Source organism: Narcine bancroftii, chromosome 6 (genome assembly GCF_036971445.1).
Source record: "Narcine bancroftii isolate sNarBan1 chromosome 6, sNarBan1.hap1, whole genome shotgun sequence".
In the NCBI taxonomy this organism is placed as follows: Eukaryota; Metazoa; Chordata; class Chondrichthyes; order Torpediniformes; family Narcinidae; genus Narcine; species Narcine bancroftii.
Window position 1 is genome coordinate 15,157,286 of NC_091474.1, and position 22,445 is coordinate 15,179,730.

The 22,445-nt window shown below is 42.4% G+C and overlaps 1 protein-coding gene and 1 long non-coding RNA gene across 3 annotated transcripts in view; one reads left to right on the forward strand and one right to left on the reverse strand.

Annotated features, from left to right (window-relative positions):
- Positions 1–1,491, reverse strand: part of LOC138735745 (EMILIN-3) — a 40,287-nt gene extending 38,796 nt beyond the window's left edge. Inside the window, exons 1-2 of the mRNA XM_069884101.1 lie at positions 1,263–1,491; positions 847–972 (exon numbers count right to left, since the gene is read on the reverse strand). Of these exons, the coding sequence (XP_069740202.1) occupies positions 847–972; positions 1,263–1,426 (290 nt within the window). The 5' untranslated portion in view covers positions 1,427–1,491. The remainder of the gene's footprint in view (positions 1–846; positions 973–1,262) is intronic.
- The window catches only part of LOC138735748 (uncharacterized), a 43,554-nt gene continuing 22,346 nt past the window's right edge, over positions 1,238–22,445 (forward strand). The window contains exons 1-3 of one of the 2 annotated variants that reach the window (XR_011339931.1): positions 1,238–1,502; positions 15,736–15,794; positions 15,919–16,062. This is a non-coding gene — a long non-coding RNA (uncharacterized lncRNA). Of the gene's footprint in view, positions 1,503–15,549; positions 15,795–15,918; positions 16,063–22,445 lie in introns of those variants that run through there. The other variant, XR_011339930.1, reaches the window with a different exon arrangement.

The following is a 22,445-nucleotide window of genomic DNA, read 5'->3' on the forward strand; positions in this document are numbered from 1 at the left end:
TGTCGTCCCACCCTCTGTCCCCTCACCTGGTTTGCCCGAGCTTCTCCCCCTGCAACAACGTGGGCTCCCCTTCCCTTCCTCTAGAAGACTGCACTTCTGTGGCTTCCACTGCAACGCCAGCGTCTGCACACTTTTCTAGTTAACCTTTTGTTCACAACCTCTCGGCCGTGCATCCCATTTAAAAAGAACGCTGTTCCCACCCTAGCGCACTTGAAACGATTCTATGCCCCAACACACTCGTCCCCCCCCCCCCCCCCCCCCCAAAGTTCAGCCTCGACTTTGTTCAATTCAGTCCGCAAGTGAAGTGAAACTCGAACAAGGTAACTCCATCGCGAAAGGCAATTTCCCGCAGAAATCCGGACCTGACTTCTGTTGCGAGTGGATCGGGATGGCCACCAGGGGACACAAAAGCTCCAGCATTTCGCAACCTTCTCCCGCCCCCTTTCAGAGATCAATCTGCCAGGCAGCTCCACCGTTCAAAATCTCAGCCTCGTTGACCTGGAGTCCGCATTGAAATGGAAACACTGCGGCCGCTTTCAAGCAGCTCCGTTCATTCCTTCTCATGAAGACCGAATGTTATGTCAGACGCCCAATGTAAATTAGATAAACCCTCTGCAACACTCCGCAATGCACCATAAAGTCGTCTATTTAAACCAGTTATGAATTTGATATGCGTCCCCCACCCCACTACTTTTAAAATTAAACGTGTCCCTTCTTGATGGAGGGAGTAGAAATCGAGCTTGACAACACCTCCAGAAGCCGACTGAGCTCAGGGCACCACTGGACCCGACGCAAGGCTGGCGGCGCGATTCCACATCGGTGGCGGGACGGCGGGGACTGACTTACATGACCACTCCCGGACACTTGAGTTGTCCCCAAGCGCACTGATGGTACTCCGCTTTGACAAAGGTGTTCGCGCCGTCTTGCATCGTGCAAGTCACGTTCTTTTTCACAACATAGGCGCAATAATTCCTAAAACAAAACACCAAATCTCCAGTTTATATTTTCCATGCAATGCACACAAAACAAAACGAGTGGAGTGCAATGAAGAATAAGGTGCCAGCGATCGAGTTTTGCTGTCGAGCCAGACTTCAGATTGAATCAAGAACTCCGAGGGAAGGGGCGGAAAAACAATCTCTTGGGGTGGTGGTGGTGGTGGGGGGGGGGGGGGGGGGTGGGGGGTTGCGTCCCATTCGCTTTCGCGCTTCGCTTGGCGAGGCGCGCTCCGTGGATCGGGGCGCCGCAGCATCGAAAGAACTCACCGGTGCCGGCCGGCGCTCCGCCCTGCCCCTTTCAGACTCGGGCTGGTCCCAGAGGTGAAGAGGTTGTAGCGGTACGGAGGGTAGAAATGACCCTTGGCATCGATGAGGGCGAGGAGGGTCAACAGCGCAAGGCAGGAGAGGGGGGCACGGAAGGACTCTGACATGCCGGCGGCTTGGCTTGGACGTCCCAGGTGAAGCGGCAGCGGTGGCCCCGTCGGATCCGCCTCTCAGCTGGAAACGGTGCAAAATTCGTCGGGCGCCTGAGACTTGGGGGGGGGGGGGGGCACCGGCTGGGAGGGGGGGGGGGGGGGTGGAAGAGGTGTGGGCGGAACTGAAGGCTTTTGGTTGCAGCGCGACAGCGCACACGCCGGGTCAGAGCAGAGACTCGGGAGGCTGCGGAACAGGGGGCGATTGATGAGCCATTGGTTCTGGCCCCGAGTCTATATTGCCACCAGCGATCGCCCACCTCCACAGCTTAGCGGACCCGTGCGAGTGGGCGTTTCGTTGACATTAGAACAAGCCCCAGCCCTCACACGCCTTCCCTCTCTCAACCCCCCCCCCCTTCCCTTCCCTAGCGCTGCCAACCAGGGTGCAGCCACCTCTCCTCTGCTGCTCTCCAACGCGCACACAAGGTCCCCCGCAACGCGCAGCGCAGAGCCAAACGCTTGATCTTTCAAGGCAATGCCAGGTCCCGGGGTTTTCTTTTAAAAAAGGGGAAAATGCTTCTCCTTCCACCCCCCCCCCCCCCATGAAACCGTCAGAGACACACGGTGTGAGTCTGCAGAGAGCTTGGCAATCAGCTGAATGGGATCCACAGGCTCGCAGTATCACCCAACTCAGGCAAACGTTCTATAGGGAGTAAAGTTCAGCCAGCGCTGGACGAGCGGCGTTGAAGAAACTTTTTAACTTGTTCGGATGTTTGATTTTAAAGGCACGGCTGCAGGTTAGAGAGAGAGAGGGAGAAGACGAACGATTTTATAATGCTCTCATGGATTAAAAAAAATATTGGTTCAGTACTGTCAGATATCCGGAGGGTGAAGCGCTCTGAGGTGACTCAGGTGAGGGAGCAGGAGGCAGTCACTCACCCACGGCTGCAAACCGACTTGCTCTCACTCCATCCCCTCCTGGAGCAAGTGGCAACATTGCGGTGCCTCTCCCGGCATGTAATAGAGGCATTGAAGTTGGAAAGGCAAGGGATTGAATCAACATCTCTGCCGCTGAGTGGAAAACTCGCCAAAGTAAAATTACAGGGGGGAAAAAAGTGTGATCCTGCTGTTGTGGAGTCTAAATTTCTGAACTGCATCCATTCGGAAAAGGGGATGGGTTGTTCTTCCTCTGTAGTGGAAGTGTGAAGTCTTGGACTTTGGTAGGCCTTGCACAGGATCTGGTAGGGGCCTGGAGAGTATTGCAGACTTGGCCTTTGGAGTGCCCAGCGAAGGCCAAACACCTCTTTCAACACCCTGACCACCCCACTTCTCCCTGATGGGCAAGGCGTTGAGTTCAAAATGGGGACATCATGGGGGTACAAGTTATCGGGGAACCCACATTTGGTGTAGTTCTAGTTGCCCAGCTCTCCAAAGAATGTTATTCAGTTAGAAAAGGTGCAGAAGAGATACACCAGGATGTTCTGGAGAGTTGAGTGCTTGAGTAATCAGAAAAGCCTGGATTGCCTGCATCTTTATTCACTGGAGGTTGAAGGGTGACTGAATAAAGGTATATGAAATCATAGAGGCATTGATTAAGTGAATGCCTATAAACTTTTTTCCAAGGGTAGATGATCCTAGAAGTAGAAAGAGGTTTAAGGTGAGAGGGACTCAAAAGGTATCTTTTTTTTCCCCCCCTCAGAGGGTGGTTGATATCTGGAAGGAATTGCCATTTTGTGTTTTTCAAGCTTAGGTATCTTCTGCCCAATAGAGGTGATGGGGAGGGGAAGGGGAGAGTGTATGAGCAGGCAGGATGGGTCCTTCAATATGTTGGTAGCTTTCCAGAGAAAGCAGGAGGTATAGATAGAGTGAGAAATATTTATTATCCCCTCTGGGAAGGTGCCTTTGGGAATCCACTGTAACTCTTCTGCTGTAGTAATGTGGTGGAGGGGAGGGAGTGGCAGGATTTAGATTTAGCAATGGTGAAGGACAGCAATGTACATATCAGAATTTTGTGTCCCCTGCAGGGTGCCATCAGCTGGTCGTGTTCAAGTCTCTCTGCTGTCTTTGATATGCTTGGAGTTCAAGGCACCATTTTGATAGTGGTGTTGGAAATTAATGCCATTTCTTGAGTGTTTGAGCTGTATCCAATGGGCATGGAGTGGCTTGTGGATCATGTCAGGAGGTGGGTTACTGACGATAGCATTGCAAGCCTTGCAGCCACTATATTTAGTTACTCTATATTTGGCTGGTTCCATTTGAGTATCCTCTGGTAATCCTCAGTGTTGTTGTAGTGACTCATTGATGGTGTGCCATTGAATGCCAAGGTCATGTCATTGGATAGGATATTGGCCAAGTCACAGAAGGTTGGTCAGGTCATGTGGTCGGGATGATGGCTATTGCCTGGATTGGAGGTAGTGAGTCAGCGACCCCACTTATCTGTTCAAGTCCAAAGTTCTTTTGTCTTGCTGCCTGCAGACAGAGAAAGCCTCATATTCAGAGGAATTGCAAATGGACTCTGACATTGCCCAAGAGGAAGGAAATAAATGACCTTCCTCAATCACTGAACTCATAGAACTGACAGCACTGAGGTGACTGCTAACAACCCACCTTACAGAAACACTACACTTACATTTTTATTCTCCCTACATTCCCAGATACTTCATAGGGGCAGAAATATGCTATTCAGCCCATCAAGTCTGCCTCGCCTTTCATCATAAGCTGATCCATTTTCCCACTAAGTCCCACTGCCTGGCCTTCTCTCCATAACCTTTGATGCCCTGGCTAATTAAGAACCAATCAATCTCTGTATTAAATACACCCAACAACTTGGCCTCTACAACTCCCCGTGGCAACAAATTTTGCAGATTTACCACCCTCTGGCTAAAGAAATTCCTTTGCACCTCTGTTCAAAGTTGACACCCTTCAATCCTGAAGTTGTACAAGGGCCAATTCACCATGACCAATTAAACGACCATCGTTGGGATGTTGGAGGAAACTGTAAACCCATACGGTCACAGGGAGAATGTGGCAACCCAAGGTCAGCACCTAAGTACAGGGTGAAACCCAGGTTTCTGGAGGTCTACTAGCTGTGCTGCCATGCTGACCCGAAGTCAGAGAGTTTCAGAATTTTGACCCATAATGATGAAAGAGCAGGGACATTTCTCAGAATGTCGGGGGAACTTGCGGTGAACCTGCTGTTGATGGCCTTCTGTTTCCTTTGTGTTGATAATTGTTGCTGTTTTGAGAGGGAAGGGTGCTGCGGTAGAAATGAACCATTAAAGAATGTTTGGATGGTGAAAACAATATTCTGCAATGATCTTTTCTTAAAAAAAACCATTGGAACAATTTACATTTTTACCTACAATATTCTTTACAATGAGATTTCATTAAAAAAAACCGATAATTAAGAAAACAATCCTTGAACTTTGAAGGAGGAGTGTTCAGGGTTGTTTGCAAAATATCTCGAATGCCAGTAATGCAAACAAAACACGTTCATGAAAGTGACTGAGGTACTTCACTTGACCTGCTTGTGCTTTTAATGATCAGCAACAAGGCAAAATCTCTGCTATGTGCGTAACAATCACCTGCCTTGTGTAAACTCTTAGGAGGAAGTTATCACTTTGGTGCAATGTCTGATTTCCCCCCCCACCCCCAAAAGCAGAAAGTATTCAGAAGCATCCACCAAGTCATCCATAACAAAAAGGGCTTCAGGGCAGTGATCATGTTCTGAAATGAAAAATTGTCAGTAACTCAGGGGAGTCTTGTGTTCCAGGGTTGGTGTTTCATGCTGTGGTTAAAATGTGGCTACCAATCTTACAACTGGCAGCTGTGAAGTTATACTGTCTGGCTGCGAATCCACATCCTCTGGCCAAGAGAGAGAGCTCGATGTCTGTGGTTCTACACACACATGCAAAAGTCTGCTCCATTTGATACACTTTAACTTTTCAAAATATGAGGGTTTTTTCCCCGATAGGACTTTCACTGGCCCAAGCAGTTTAGTTTTGCCATTTAAATTATACTTTCACTTCTGCTTGACAGTGATGGTTTCAGTGTAACTGCATTCTAACAATGCTAATTGTCTTTTATTATCTCTATGGAATTCCTCTCTAAAAATTCAATGTTCAGAGTTGATTTATATTCAGAAGGTCAATGTGCATTCCTCTGAGAAAGTGCCAAGCTCGGTTACTACAGATGTGAAATAAAGGTTCATCAAATTCTTTAGCATAGCCAGGCTCTGCATTGTTTAAACCAGATGTCCAATCTGTGACTGTTACTGATGTAATCAAATTGACAGTCCTGTAACTCCTGTGAGCTCTGTGAGTGTCAGAGCCAAAGTTTGCACTTCCGTAGAAATTTGCAGCTCTTGATCCACAGCCAGAGCGAGCTGTTTAAAGTGTTGGTGCGCAATTAAAGTGGTGGAGGTCCACCTCTTGAATTTCTACTTCTGCAAAGACAAGGATCTCTCGAAAAAGTGTTTAAGTTTTCTTTGTAGAACTCTACAGATATCTCAGTTCTTGTCAGAATTTTACCTGAGTCTTCACCTACATCTTCGTCATTCCTTGATGAAGGACTCAAGCTTGAAATGTTGGTTACGCTTCTTTATCTTTGCTATCGGATTTGACCTGCTGAGATTCTTCAGCATCTTGATTTTACTGGGTGGGCTAAGTTCATTTCTCCTTACAAACAAAACTTCTTATTACTCCTGTCACTTCCCAACCTCTATTGTCCACTCTCTCCACATCCTAGACAATCCTGATAAAGCAAATTTGCCCCTCCAGTCCCAATATTTACTGTAAGTAGAATGACAGGGTTTTACTTTTGCTGCCCAATTTTCTTCTTTCTCATTTAAAAATTTTTTATTTTTATTTTTCACACTGTGAACCATACTGACCAAAATACACACAAACATTTCCCTCTTGAATATACACAGTGCCATTTTTTCCCCATTTTCCCCCCTCCCTTCCCTCCCTCTTTCACCCCCCCTCCTCCCCACTCACTCAACGTTCAACATATATGATACATTAAACCCATTAAACAATGTCATCACACAATGAAAATAAACAAGAAATTTGTGTCTTCTACTTTTACATACTGGGTCAGTTCATTTCGTCGTCTTCTCCTTCTGTCATTTTAGGCGGTGGAGGTCCTTGGTAGGACTTCTCTGTTGTGTTCCATGTACGGTTCCCAAATTTGTTCGAATACTGTGATGTTATTTCTTAAATTATATGTTATTTTTTTCCAATGGAATACATTTATTCATTTCTATGTACCATTGCTGTATTCTCAGGCTATCTTCTAATTTCCAGGTTGACATAATACATTTTTTTGTTACAGCTAAGTTGAAGCATTGATTTGTTGATTCACAGGTGCTTTCCAGTACCCTACGCTAGTGGCGGCATTTCAGTGTGAGCCAAGACACTGCTTCATTCAGGCAGTGCAGAGAATTGCCCAGTTCTTTCCTTACCATGCAAGGTTCCTGTTGGGATTCTCAAATAATGAAACCCTATTGATTTTTTCTCTTTAACCTGGAACAGCTGGAATCAGTTATAATGCCCAGGTGAGATCGAATAACTCGCTGGACACTTCTTGCCTCAATGGCTTACTCACTCAGCAATTAAGGCATCAGGAAGCATTTGCTTAACTCCTTTGAAATCTTATACTTAAAAATCCTTTCCTCCAATCTGACTGCAATTATTTGTGGGGGGGAGGGGGGATTTAAATAGTATAGTTTACCAGGAGATTGACTGGTGTATGCTGGCTGCAAAGTGTGCCTAAATCATATGCATAATTTTGTCAAGCTCTCGTGATACTGCACCACCATTCTTTCATTGCCCATCTCAATACCAGAGTCCAGCAAAGCAGAATTCAAGTTACTGGAGGCTTCTGCTTAAGGGCACGTTTTAAGGTGCTGGAGATGATAGGTGCAGCAGCATTGATCCCAGTGAGATGCAACAAATTTTAAAAAATACATTTAGGTATTCAACATTTGAGTCTCATTTAAAATTAAATTTAAATTTAGATATGCAGCAGGCACTACTGGGCCCTGAACCTGCGGCCCCCAATTAACCTATAAATCCTCTACATTGTGAAGGGTGGGAGGAAACTGAACCACCCAGAGGAAACACACGTAAATACGGGGAGAACCTGCAAACTCCTTACAGACAGTGTTGGATTCAAACCCTGGCCACTGCACTAACCGCCACGTTAATCTTGCTGCCCCAAATTGATAGTTCAAAATATTGGGTGAAAAGTAGCTGGATCTGATGGGGCCTCATGCATTTAAAACAAGTCAACAGGGGACTCGTTTTCATTTTAGATAATTTGATAATCACTCAATCATTCATTTTTCTCCTTCAGTTTTTGGGATCCAGTGTTTCAAACAAGTCCAGGAGTTGAGGCATTTGTTCCCTCATGAATGGAGAATGCTCTCACTTGCCAGAATATCTCAGTAGATTTGAATGGATTGAACAGTTCATTCCTTTTCACCAAGTAACTATTTTGAAGCTTGGTTGTTCCTTTCTTTGGACTTGCAAGGGGGAATTTTGCTTCTTGAACCAATTTCACTGTATTGTTGCTCCCCCTCAACTATCCAGCTTTGTGACTACTAACAATATAAAGGTAAAGGTTCCATTATTGTCACGACATACTACATTTAGAATGTAACATAGATGAAATTCTTTAATTTTTGTCTATGTTAAGGCAGACAGACAGTCGCCACTTGTCCAGCGCCCCTCACAGAAACTTAGAGCACCTGGTGCTCCCAGGCGGTCTCCCCTCCAAGTACTGACCAGGCCTGAGCCTGCTTAGCTTTCGAGTTCAGACAATCTCAGGCGTATTCAGGCTGTTATGTTTTTATAATTTGTAATAATATTTAGCCAGTCTCTTTCTTGAAAGTGATAATTGTTCCAGCCTCTTGGGGAGGAAGTGCCAGAATTGAGCACACTTTATGTGATAAAATGCTTACAGATCCTCCACACCTCCCCCCCACCCCCCCTATGACCACCCCCACCTTGCTGTAGTTTTAAGATGATGACATCTAGTTTGTGATTTGCCCCAGTGGAGGAAAGGAAGGAGTTTTTCCTGTAGCCATCCAATCAAATTGCTTTATCATTTTAGAGAACTTGATTGGATCACCACTCCATCTTTAACTTCAGTAGGATGTAAGCCAACATTACATGACTTATCCTTATAATTTAACTCTTGAAGCCTGATTCAGATGAAGTTGGAAACATTTTCCTAGGATTCAGTTCCCAGGCCTGAATTGTGTACTCTGGATGTGGCCTGACCAGCCCCTGTATAGTAAAGCATTATTTCCTCATTTCTGAATTCTTACCATTTTAGTAAAAACCAACATCATATTTGATTTTTTTGATTACTTCTTTCAGTTGTGTACTAGTTTTAAAGCATTTACTTTGTTTGGAAATATCCTACGACTTGGTCCTTGAATTGTTGGCACTGAAAAACCTACCCTTTCTTTTGTTATCTTTGGACTCAGGGAACTAGTTTATTTCTGAATCGCCTGTTGGGAAAGTGATGGAATTGAGTCCAGCAACCACAGAAATCCACGATCCTTCGAATCCAAAGGAGAACAAATGGAATGGGGAATGAAATGAGGAATGCGGTTGTTCCAGATTGTCATTCCTATCTGTTTATTGGGTTAAAACGACCTCTCGTGAATTTGCTTTTCACCTTGCGTGTACAGGGGGTTAATGGACAGAGCCATCAAAATGCTGCAGCCAGCAAAAAAGTCAGTCAGTTTGAATGCGTTGAACTTCTGTGCTTTGCCAGATTTGCTGGGAAATCTGGCAAGCCCGCCAAAGACTGTCGATCTGGAGCAGGAGATTCAAGAGGAAGGCTGGGCCAATTGAGGACAGAGAGCCTTCAAGTGGGAGGATTACCAGTGAGACACAGGGATTGTACTGATTACACTGTGCTGCCCTCTCCAATTCAGTGCTCCTTTTATTCAGTCCCAATCTTTTGCTGCTCCCCATCTTTTCCTATTCTCTTTGTTTCTAACTCCCATCCATTATCTTGAAAACGCTTGTTCTTCGCAATGAGATCCTCATGACCATTGTCCTTCTTACTCTTTGTCCAGTTCTTGCAGCTGTCACCTATGTTATATATTCACTCTTTTTGTTCTTTTTTTTAGCCAGTTAACCTATCCCATTCTTGCCAATATTCTTCCTAAATTTAACTGCATTGCCATCTCTTTCTGATTCATAATCTACAATAATAAAAACCTATTAAACCCTGTTTTCTCCATGGCTCAGTGTTTAGTCATTTTCCAGTTCTGAGGTAATTTAAAATGTTTTGTATCGCAGCGCAATTTTTTGTTGGTTGTGAAGAATCATTACAATACTTACCGTATATACTCATGCAATAGTTGTGGTTTTTGGACCAAATTTTCAGATCAAATTTGTGTTGGGAGGGGTCAACTTTTATACATTTCGTACTTTTGACTGCGGCTAAGTACTTGCACAGTTCAAGACATTGGGAGCACAGATGGCCAGGAACAAGTGATAAGTCTGTGTTCGGGGCATCGGGAGCTCAGATGGGCGAGCAGCCAGGGCCTTGGAGAATTTCTGTGACCGGGGTGACGGGAACTCGGATAGGTGGGTGGGTGGCTGGGGCGAGGATTTGTGGTCGGGGCATTGGGAGCTGGGATGGGCAGGGGGTTTGGGCCATAAATAGGGGGAGTTGACTTTTACATGGATCATTCAGAAAACACATGATTTTTGAGCCACAAAAAAGCGTGGGGAGGGGAGAACAGTCAACTATTACACGCGATCCATTATTACATGAGTTCATAAGGTAATCAGACACATCTTAGACTTCATAAATAAACATACTCAATGGATTCTCACAAGGAGTGCTGTCTTTAAAGTAAAAATAGGTGGGAATAATCATTGCATCATCCTTGATAATTCTTGTCAGGCTTTCTTGGTTGACAATGTAATACAAAGAAATAATCAAGAAGTATGAGCAGCTTTATTTAGAAATTTCCTCCCAATCCATGGAGGGAATTCAGCTTTTGCAATGACTAGTGTGTGATAAGTTCTCACCTGTTGATTTCATGTGCACCTTGTAACTGGTCATCTCTTGTGCATTTTCCAAAGATAACTCACAGCTAGAAATCACAGTGAAAATTACCATTTTAAAGAGGCATACTTTGTGGGTGAAAAGGTTTCTTGAAGTAGCTCTGACTGAGCAACTAAGGATAATGATGAGGAAAAGGAGTAAAGCAGGAGTCGCCCCTCTCCCAGACTCCCATATCTGTCCATGACCTCATGTAGTGTCCCACCAAGACCACCTGCAAATTGGAGGAGCAGCACTTAACTTTCCTCCTGGGCACACTCCAACTGGATGGCCATAGCAATGACTTCTCCGGTTTCTCCTAGCCTACTCTCCACTCTCCCTCCCTTTTCATTCCTGTTGTCTTCTTTGCTCCAGCTCTCCAACCCCTTTCCTCTCCATTCACAGAGCCATCGCCCCCTCCTCCTGCTTGCTGGCATGCCCTCCCTGCCTCATCCACCTATTACCTCCTACCTTTGGGATTATGCTCTCCCCACCCCTCCTCTACCATCATTTTATTCAGGCGCACGCATGCCAACATTTTTTTCACACCTTAATGAAGGGCTCAAGCCCTAAATATTGGCTATGTATCTTTATCTTTCCTAAATAAAATACACTGTTTGACCCGCTGAATTTCTCCAGCACTGTGTTTTTACTAAAGATAATGATGAGTTTCTGGTCGTATACATTGTACAATGGACATAGTACAAAAATTCGTACTTGCTGCAGATGGACAGGTACTTTGGAGAAAATAGTGAACAGAAGTGAAAGTTGGGATGGAGGTGTTAAAAAACTTTTGCTCTTCACAAAGACTGAAGCAAAGTAATAATGGGGTGCACATGGGTGTTCATCAGTACCTCATGGAACAATGCCATTAATCGGTATTGCATCATCTACTGCCAGTCTATCATGGTAAGAATGTTTGTATTCATGAGCAACTGGAAAGGTTTACTCAATTGTTACTTGCAGATTACTTGATGTAATCCCTGTCACTGTGTAGAAAGAGTTGAGGCTAAAAGTTCAGGGTTTGATCATTTTTGCTTCACAATCAATGGCAAAGCTTGATTTTAATTCAGATTCCAGTAGATGGCACAATTCACTGAGAGGGCCATTTTCCTCAGACACTCCTTTGTGGGGAGGGGGGGAGGGGCTGTCTCAGTGTGGGGAACACAGATGTTGGGATGGATGCAGCCATCTTGCAAATGACCACCCTGCAACCTCCTACCTCCCCCCCCCCGACATTCTTAGCTTTCACTGCCTTCTCCCCCTGTTCGAAAGACCGTCAAAATTCTGAGACATTAACACCCATATGGCTCCCAAACTGCTTTTGCCTGAATGAAGGGCATGGATTTAAATGATAACACATTTATTTTCAGATACATTATACAATGTATATATGCCTCAAATTCTAACTCATCACAGAATCCCAAGTGAAAAAATTTAATTGGAACTATTAAACTCCAAAAATACAACTAGAAATACTGGTCTAAAAACTACAAAATTAAAGACCACAGTCCAGGAAAAATACTTGGAGAAGCTCAATGGTCTTACGTTCAAGATTAATGATTGAAAGACCACTACATGGCATGATCTATCACATAGGTGTCCGTTGACAGACAGTCAATGGCACATTTCCATTAAAAAAAATTGAATAATGTGCCTCACATGTTGCTGAGAGTGACAATAAAAGCAAAAGAAGATGAAAAACAGGGCCATCTGGCTCATCGAGCCTACTCCAACATTCAATAAGATCACGGTGGATCTGGCCAGAGACCAGTAGTGCCCAACCTTTTCATTTTTAATTTAGACAGACGGTATGGTAACAGGCCATTTTGGCCCATGAATACGTACGGGGTGGTGGATGTAGGTTAATTGGGAGGCATGGACTCGTGAGCCGAAATGGCCTGTTACCATGCTGTATCTCTAAATTAAAAATGAAAAGGTTGGCCACCCCTGCATCAAAAATTCTACTTCCCCACCTGTTCTTCCTCACTCTAAATTCCTATTCAAACAGCAATCTATCCGTGTCTTAAATACACTCAGTGAGGCCACCTGTCCTGTTTCCTTGGGCAGAGAATTGCACAGATTCACTGCTCCTGAGAGAATCATTTCCTCCTCATTACTGCGTAAATCTATCGGGAAGGGCCAAGGTGAAAGGTAGTACAGGGCATCGAGAAGAAGAGTGAGGATTAGAGTCATGAAATTGTGGATTCACACAGCATAGAAACAAGTTCTTCGGCCTACATGTTCATCGTGACCAACAGGCGCCCATCTCTTCCAATCCCATTTACCTGCACTTAATTCAATTGCTCCGGCGATTCTGAGATACATCGTGGCTTGAGGGCAATAAGAAAATGGAGATTCAGTTAAGAAAATAGAAGATCCACAATTTTGAGGCTGAATTTAAATATGATAAGAAAAATCTGCTGAAAGAGAGAAAATAATTACAGTGTTCATAAACTATTAATAAAACATAGAATGGAAAGTTTCTGTTGAAAGATTACTTATCAGACAATAAATCTGCAATTCTTTGATTTTCAATTTGATTAAAACTTCAGTCATTATATATTGTTGATAAAGGATTTTCAGTCTGAAACTATATATTTGTCTTTCTTTCACAGAATTGTTGAGTGTTTCCAGCATTTTCTGTTTTGATTACAGATGCTAGAAAGGTGGATTTTTTTTGACTTTCAGTTGTGTAAATGTAAATTGCTATCACTGATAGAGTTTTGTTTTAACATTTTAGATGTAACAGCCCCTTCTGGCGCACAAGCCCATGTCACCCAATAAACCTGCAAATCCCTTTTTTTTGGAGGGTGAGAGGAAACTTGAGCACCAGGCAGGCAGGGGGGAACATACAAACAGTGCCAGATTCGAACCCACGTCGCTAGTACTGTAATAGCGTTACGCTAACCGGGCCATTATGAAGAGAGTCAGCATAACTCTCAGTCGACCAATTCCATATTGTCCATCAACAATGCATTCACACTAATCTCAGGTTACTCTCATTTTCCATTATCTTTGCATTCCCAAAGTCTACCATTCACCTTCACACTGGGCATAATTTATAGCAGCCACCTAACCTGCCCACTGAGCCTCTTTGAGATGTTGGAGGAAATCTGCACAATCACAGAGAGAGCAGGCAAATTCCTGACAGCTAGCGCCCGAGATGTGAGTCAGCGGCTCTGTGTGCAGTGTGAGAAAAATTACCCCAGAGCTTGCGGTGGCCGAGTGTTCGTTGTGACATCACTTTTTGATCTCTCAATGTCAGCTCTTCCTGTTATTGTGAAGAGAATCCAACAGGTCTATTCCTTGTCAGTGGTGAAAGGACTTCAGTGAGATAATAAATTAACACAGCGCCATCAGCTGTTCCCAGGGGACAGCAGCAAAACCTATAAACAGAGGTTTTGAGTCAATGTGTTGCAGGATGTTTCCAGGGGCTTTGCTTGTAAGTAGAACTTAGGAATCACAAGATGGGAATGAGATGGGTGAACAGAAAACAATGAGAGGGCAAACATGAGTCAATGAGTTTAGGACAGCAGGGAAGGACATTAAAATTTATCAAGCAGTTTAAAACTAAACCATGGATAAAATACAAACTTCCAATTATGGATAGCAAACCTTGACCTTAATGTCGACTTGACTTGCTATTTTCTATATCAGGGATTCATCTGTCACCAGATAAGTTAAATAATTATGGCACAGCACTCATTTTAATTGGTTCGCGTATTTTTCAAATGAAAAATTACACAGAAAAAAAGTATGAATGATTGTGTTTAAATAAATGGAATATCTCTCATTTTGTCAGAATTTTGGAAGAGATACAAGAATTGTTTGAATCTTGTGGTAGCACTTATAAATTAAAGAGTAAAGGGGTTTGTCAAAAGTTCGTTGCACTGTTGATTGTTCAGTACATGAAACTCAAAGTGAAAAGTGAAGTTGTACCCTTCAAAGTTTTAAATAACTAACATTTCTTGATTAGTTAAGTATGATGAACTTTGCAGTGAAGAATTATTTTTACTAATACTGTTTTATTGAATTATATGACGATATATATTTACCACTGATGTTTACACTTTAGCAGCCTGATTGTTTACATTTTAGCACAGAGAAGACCATTATTATTTTGGCACTAAACTTAGAAGCTGAGATAGTAATCTATTAGGAAAAAAATGGGAAGTACTTTAAGAATAAAAACGGCATTTCTATTGAAATTTTACAATGGATGTTATTGAACAGTCAGGATATTCGACAATGTTGTCATCAAGGCGTCCAATTCCATGCATTGTTTTTATCTGCCATTTAACTCACTGGCAAGAAGGCTGAGTTAACAGATCACACAACTGAGAATGGAACTCTAAGTGAAGAGTAGAGTTACCATAAATACCATCCTGGGCCACATAGAGCCTTTTAATGGGTGGCATGTTTAGTGCAGCGGTCAGCTCAATGCTGTTACAGCGCCAGCGACCATGGTTTGAACCTGGCGCTGTCTGTAGAGAGTTTGTACATTCATCCGGGTGCTCCGGCTTCCTTCCACCCTTCAAAACGTACTGGGGTTGCAGGTCAATTGGCTGAAATTGGGCGGCACGTGCTTGTGGGCTGAAAGGCTATATGCATAAATTTAAAACATCTAAAAACGTCACAATTGTTTTACCCCACTGTAGAGGTCCTAAAAGTGCATAGAATGAGGCCTATTTTTTTTTTTGGTGGGGGGGGTGGGGAACGGGACCAGACCATTTAAATAGTCCAGTTTACAAGGTGCAAAATATCTTTAATTTTGCTGGTATTTTGGAAAAGAATTGCTGATGAGCAGCTCCTTGTACAGCTGATACTCACAGTGTATTTCTGATTTCCATATTTCATATTGAATATTTATGGCTTATCTTCTAATCTTATTGTCTCTCTTAATTCAATAAGTTTACTATTCTAGTTTCTTGTCACAAGTACGTTAGGCTGCAGCAAGTAAGAATGTTGGTGCATATATACACTGTACAATGTATATGACAATAAACTTATCATGACCATTTCTGCATTGCAGTGCAGAAGTAGGAAATGGGCTAAAACACATCTGATCCCTCTCACTTTCCTGTTGGACTCAACATAGAGTTTACAATCAGATGATATTTGTGAGACTGAAGGAAAGTATCTCTTTATTTATTTTTTGTTTCCTAGCTAACGAGTCTGGGGTTGAAGCAAAAATAACTTTGGTTGAGTGATCAGGTACACACCATATCTCATCTTTTGCTTTTAAGCAGCCATCAAGACATCTACGGATCCCATTCACCAGAACAGAGTTATTTGCCCTGGACGAAAGGTAAAATATTTTTTTCCCTATTTTAATTAATATTAAACATTTTAACTAATTTACACCAATTAAACATTATTATTATTTCTTGCCTGAAAATACACTGTTTTGCAAGTTATTTAATCTATTTCAGCTGTTTTAAAATGTTTAAGAACATCAGACCCATATTGAAGTCATTGAGAAGACCTTTGATAGCACACAGGAGACTGCAGATGCCGGAATCTGGAGCAACAAACAATCTGCTGGAGGGACTCAGCTGGTCGAGCAGCTCAACTTGGTGAGTTGCTCCAGCTTCTGCCACCTGAGGCCAGGTTTGCGGCTGTTCCATTTTATGAAGCGGTCACGGGAGCAAGGCTTGATTGGACCCGTGGGCCCCTGAAAAGCTCACATGGCTCCATGCATTCTCAAAGGGGGGGACAAAGTGGCACTGGCTGAGATCGCATCATCTGTTCCAATACCTGTCCGTCAAAAACCATTTTTTTAATGTTCATTTTGTTGGAAGTACTGATGAAGGTTACCCTTCCCACAAGCTGATTAAGCAAGCCATTCATGCTCTGTAAATGAGACTTACAACAACACCATTTTAGCAGGTGTGATAGTACAGATTCTATCACCAATGTATATATGTACAGATTGTAGTGTAGGATGACTGTGATTGGCTGAGAGCGTAGCCACACCTACTGGCAGGTCTTAAAGGATTGCTCCTCGCCAGACCAGGTCATTCTGGACTGGTCGACCTACATGTGATGTGCTCCAGTCTTTTAGTTAATAAAAGCCTTGGTTTGGATCAACAAGTCTTTGGTTCTTTCGATGTACTCTACAGCAGGAAATTGGATTCTTGTTTAAACTAAAATCTGCCTGTGAAGAGTTTATATGTTCTTCCTTTGTCTCCGTGGGTTTCCTGAGTGCTGTAGTTTCCCCCACCCTCCAAATATATGTATGGGGGTTAATTGGTGTATTTGGGTGGCACGGGGTTGTTGGCTGGAAGGGCCTGTTACTGTGGTGTTTCTCTAAATTAAAACCCCCATAGTTACAACAGTAAATTCCAAAATTACTTTATTGGATGTAAAGAAGTTTGGATGACTTCAGATTGCGAAAGTCCCAAGTTCTTGCTCCTTTTTCATCCATGTAGTATTCAAATATCATTTTAATTGCTGCAGTAAGCTCTTTGATGGCCCATGAGACCAATGTATCAGTGTTTGCTAACAGTTGAACTACAAAAAGCAGATTGGGGATTTTGTTTGTTTAGTAAAGCATGAGTTTAGACTCGCTGGTAATGCTAAGTCATGCTTCTGAGTAGGAGTTTGCAACTGGCTTTTGGTCTTGAAAAGTTAGAATGCAGAACATAGAACATTACAACGCAGTGCAGGCCTTTCAGCCCTCGATGTTGTGCCGACTTATATATTCCTACCAAAATAATATTAAACCCTTCCTACCTCGTAACCCTCTATTTTTCTTTCATCCATGTGCCTGTCTATGTGTTTCTTAAATGGCCCATATGTTTTATCCTCTGCCACCATCCCTGGCAAGGCATTCCAGGCACCCACAACTCTCTGTGTAAAAAAAAACTTACCCCTGCTATCTCTCCTAAACTTCCCTCCCCTCACTTTGTACAGATGTCCTCAATTAGCACTGACTGTAGATTGTTTTAGTGCCATCTTTATTTGTCTTATGTCCCTTTATTTATTGGCATGACCCAATTATCAATGCTCCATAAAATCACCCTTTGCCATTTGTTCATCTGATCTCCCATTTCATAACTTTTCAAGCATTGCTCTACCTTTATGCTTAGTTTCCTTGCATGGCATTTCAGTTATTTTTATATCTTTATTTTCAGGGATCTTGATTTGCCAGCTGATCTTTATTAGTTACCTCAGGTACCTCATGTGAAACATGATTCACTCTGTTAATGTGTGGTGCACATGCTGTTCAAACCTCACTGGCATAAATCAGACTTGTCAGCTGCTTTTGTAACAAGTTTTCTGGACAAAATGCAACACAAGGAGGTAAATCTGTGTGCAGCCAGATGAGTGTGAATGGCATTCTTTATCAAGTATGTGTTGTCAGTGCAGTCAAAGCACGGGTAAATTGTTTAAGGTCGGTTTTTTGAATTTAATTAAAACAAAATTTAGACATACAGCAAGGTTACAGGCCCTCTAGCCCCCAGCCTGTAACCCCCAACTACACCTATCGACCCCACACGTTTTTAAGGGTGGGAGGAAAAAACCCAGGCAGAAATGGGGAGAATGTACAAAGTTCTTACAGACAGTGCCAGATTTGAACCCAGGTTGCTGGTGGTAACCTCCCAAGGTTGACAACTCTCCGCTTATTCTGAATTAGATTCAAGCTCTGGTCTCCCTTATTAAATAAAGTAGGATCAAAGGAAAATTAATTTGTCTGGATTTTCTAATCCCTCCCTCCACTCACTACATCTTCAAGCTAATGTGGGAGTCAAAAGAAGGTAAGAATTAAGTAGGCCCCTGTGCCTGCTCTGCTTGTCAATAAGATCATGGTTAATCTGATGTCAGCCTCATTCTACCTTCCTTCATGTTACATTCAAAAATCGATCTACCTTGGCTTTGAAGATATTCAGTGACAGGCTCCACTCCTTTTTGGGATCAAGAATTTCAATGATGAGAAATTCCTCATGTGTTCAATAGGTGGCACATTTACTCTGAAACAATTGCCACATTTCCACCTCACCTCTATCGGGAAACATCTCTCAACATCCACCTCATCAAATTCCCACAGCATTTTCTATGTTTCAAAAAGATTACCTAATTTTTCCATCCTCTAATGAATATAGACCAAACCTGCTCAATCTTTCCTTCTAAGGTTAATCTTTCACCACTATGCCTGTCTGCTTCTCCTTTAAATAAGGATACCAACATGAGTGGCCCAGTTATAGATATCAGTACAGTTGTGATGAAGTCTACCTCACTTCTATACTCCATCTCTTTGCAACATTATTTTTTAATTTTTCTATCTACTTTGCGGCTCTTACGTTTTGTGTTTCATGTGTGAAGATTCTTGGATCGCAGACTTCCCTTTGGCGCCTGATCTTTTTTTTTTCTCAACATCTTTCTATTTTGGATCTTATTTTCTCTCTCAATTTTTTTTCTATAACTCCACTAATCACTCCTTAATATTTGAATCTGGTGGAGATGAGCCTATCATCGGATCAGCCGTGATCTCATTGAATGGTGGAGCAGTCTCGACGGACCGGATGGCCCGCTCTTGCTCCTATTTCTTCTGTTCTTTCTTATAGTCTTGAGTCCAATTCTGCGTTCCACAGGCTTTCATATTTCTGTACACTTGGGATTCTGGAACTGTGTTGGTTTGTGCAAACACAAACCAGGAGCAGTTCCATCTCCGGTTGAACTACCTGGGTATTGAACATTGGATCTTCTAGAATCTAGTCCATAATGGTTTAGTTATTGTCTATTCTGGGAGAGTTGATCCACAGTTTTATATCTAAGCATGAAAAATAGTTAGAATGTGGGAAAACTGTTTTATGCCTTTTATGTAAGATTGTCTTTTGGCAAACAGCACTGTTTAACAAAGTGAAAATACAGTTCCGGTAAACTCCACAGGTCATAAGTAAGCATTCGATAGAAAGAAGATGTTGTAAGTTCTTGTAGCCGTCTGATATGTAATTCCTTGGCAGGATATTTGGGAAATTTCAGTTGTTACCTTTTTGAAAGCTGCCAAATTGTTTCTGTGACACATTCTGACATTTTTTGGGGTCTAAAGGTATTGAGCGACTTTCCTTCATTTTGCACAAGCAATCCTGACAGAAGTCATTCTCAAAATTTGAACGAGGTAAAGTTTCACTTTGCATCTTGAACATTTGATGCCGTTGACCTTGCAGTAAACACACATCACTTGATTAATTTTGGCAGGTTGAGAGGAGCTTCGCTTGTCATAAATCAATAAGATATCACTTCCAACGTTACCATAGAAGCGACGAGGTATCTTATACGATCAACACTTTTGCAGTGGGTAAACCTGGAAGTCCGCACACAATTTTAGTCCAGTATTTTAAATATTTAAAACATTTGTGGAGATGTCTATGGAATAGATATTCATATTATCTTGGTATAAAAGATCAATGATTCCTATTGGAAGCAAATGAGGAAAACATTAGAAAAACAAAACAGTGTCGAAACCAATACTCACTTTTTCCTCATATTAATCTTTTATTTTTGATTTAAACAAGAATATTAAATAGTGAATACATTTTGAGTGTATTGTCTGTTCTCCACAGCTGCGAATAATACTCAGGAATGCCTGGGGATATTTTTGATGGAGAAATAATGGGATTGCCAGGGCCCATAAAAAAGAAGTAATTCTTCAGACTGCCAATTTGGACCTGATCACTCTTGGAATTGGATCCAAGTTGGCTTGCCTGAAAATGAGACAATGTTTAGTTGAGAGAATACCATTGGTCCACAGTGCAGATGTTTGCTGCTGACAGGGTTCAGTAGTGGGAAAGGAATCAGCATTACACAAGACCATGCTCGTGCATTAAAACATCATGACATCATTTACCTTTCCTGCACACCCTTCCATTGTCAATATAAAATCTGTTGGCACAAGCATCTCCAGCTCAGCACCTATTAGAAAACAAATCAATGGCTTCTGAATCAACAGTATCAAAACCAGCATCAAAGTTGTCCTGGAATTGTTAAGGGAGCGATGTGAATGGACCAAATTGGCAAGTTCACCTTAGAGCAATAAGAACTTACTGGGAATGTTACAAGGTGAGATAATCCACTGTTTTGCTGGAATATATTGACAGGACTTGCGTTACTTGACCATTTTTGGCATGCTATTCACCATCCAATTCCCTTTGACTGATTTAACATTAACATCATGTTCAAACAGAAAAGAATCATAACCATCTCACACTGTCTAATTCAAAGGCTTGAAATTATAATGTGTTAATGCTGTGGTTTTGTCAATTTATGGCCATCACTCAATGTCTCCATTGTTCAGATTTGATGAATTCATTATTATTTCTCATCATGTCAAGCTATCTATACCAATAAGTTCTATCTACGTTGCTACATTTCCAAAATGATCCATGGAGCTATTCTCCTGCCCCTTTTTCTTTCCTTGTCTCATATCAACTGTTGGGTTCATATTTATTTTCTTTTGCTGAATCAGTTACCATGATCATACCTCCTTGACACTGATTTCATTCGCAATATTCTCAGATGCCGCTTTGCTCACTTGTGTGGGAGTTTGCCTTTTCCATTTGCATGGTGTCGAGAAATTGGTGAATTTAGACTGCAACTATGAATAAATCAGGGTGCAGCCTTTAAACTCGTGATAACTCAGTGAATTACATCACAACTGGTTTTCACATGCCACTGGAGTGACCGAGAGGAACAATAGATACCATGTATGGTTTTTAGCCTGCAATGTTGGGAAAAAAATGTAAAAAAAAAATAACGCACCTTGTGCAAGTACCTGAGTTCAACAGTCCCGGTGGTTGGACGTGCAGTCGAGTGGATGACCGTCAACGAATTTTTCTGGTACAATTTACTCTGCAGGCTTCCTCCGAAAAGTTGTAGGGGTCCTGCAGGATAAATCACAGTGCAGGAATTGAGTCCCGTGTAGCGGCAAAAATCCTTGGTTGTGCTGTTATATGCCTGCAGTCTAAAAACCATAATGGAGTATCTTTGCAGGAGCAAATATTCACGGGTATTTTAAATGGAAGATTTTCATTTTTTTCTCTCCTTTGTTGGTTAAATAATTATCCAATTATTATCCATTCTCCCAGTGGCCATCCATTTTAATTCCCCATCCCATTCCCTTGCTGACATGTCTGTCCATGGTCTCATGCACTTCCAGACTCAGCCCACCTGCAAACTGGATCATCAACACCTCATCTTCTTTCTGGGCAATCTTCAACCAGATGGTATTAACATTGACTTTTGTGCAATCCCCTCTCTGTAGCCCCCTTTCCCCCCCCACGCCCCCACTGTCGCCTTCCCCCAGCTCTCTCTCTCTCCCTTTTTCCCTTTGTCTCTTTTCCCACAGATAAAATCAATTTTCACCTGCTAGGATCCTATCCAATTTGTTGGTCTGGACTCCTCCCCCTGCCCAGTCCTCGGTCTCTTTTCTGAGATTTCCTGTTTTTTGCTTATCCTGTTCTTATTCCTTGAAGAAGGACTCAGGCCTGAAACACCAGCAGTATATCTTTGTTTCCTATGGATGCTGCAAGACTGGCTGAGTTTCTCCAGCATTTCGGTGTGTTTTTACTATAATCACACCATCTGCAGACTTATATTTTTTAATTATCCAATTGAATTTTCTCCCTCTTTGTTTCTAAATTAACAATAATTCACATATTTCCTTAGCTATCTTCATCTTAAAATTTCACTGGTTTGAGGAGATACACTGGTGCATCTGATGTTCAGGAACTCCCAGGTTCCTTGATATTAATTCCAACAATTTGCAGTATAGCACTGATCGAATCTGAAAGGTGAGGTTAAAAATTTAGTTAAGGAAAAAGGCTGACAAAAGCAATCTCCAGGCTAAAACATCCTTGCTTATTCATTGTCTCTTTTTGGTGCTTCAAATCTCGCTCCTTTATATGGAAACCACAATCTGGGCAGTAACCAGACTGGAAGGATTTCATAATCCAATATG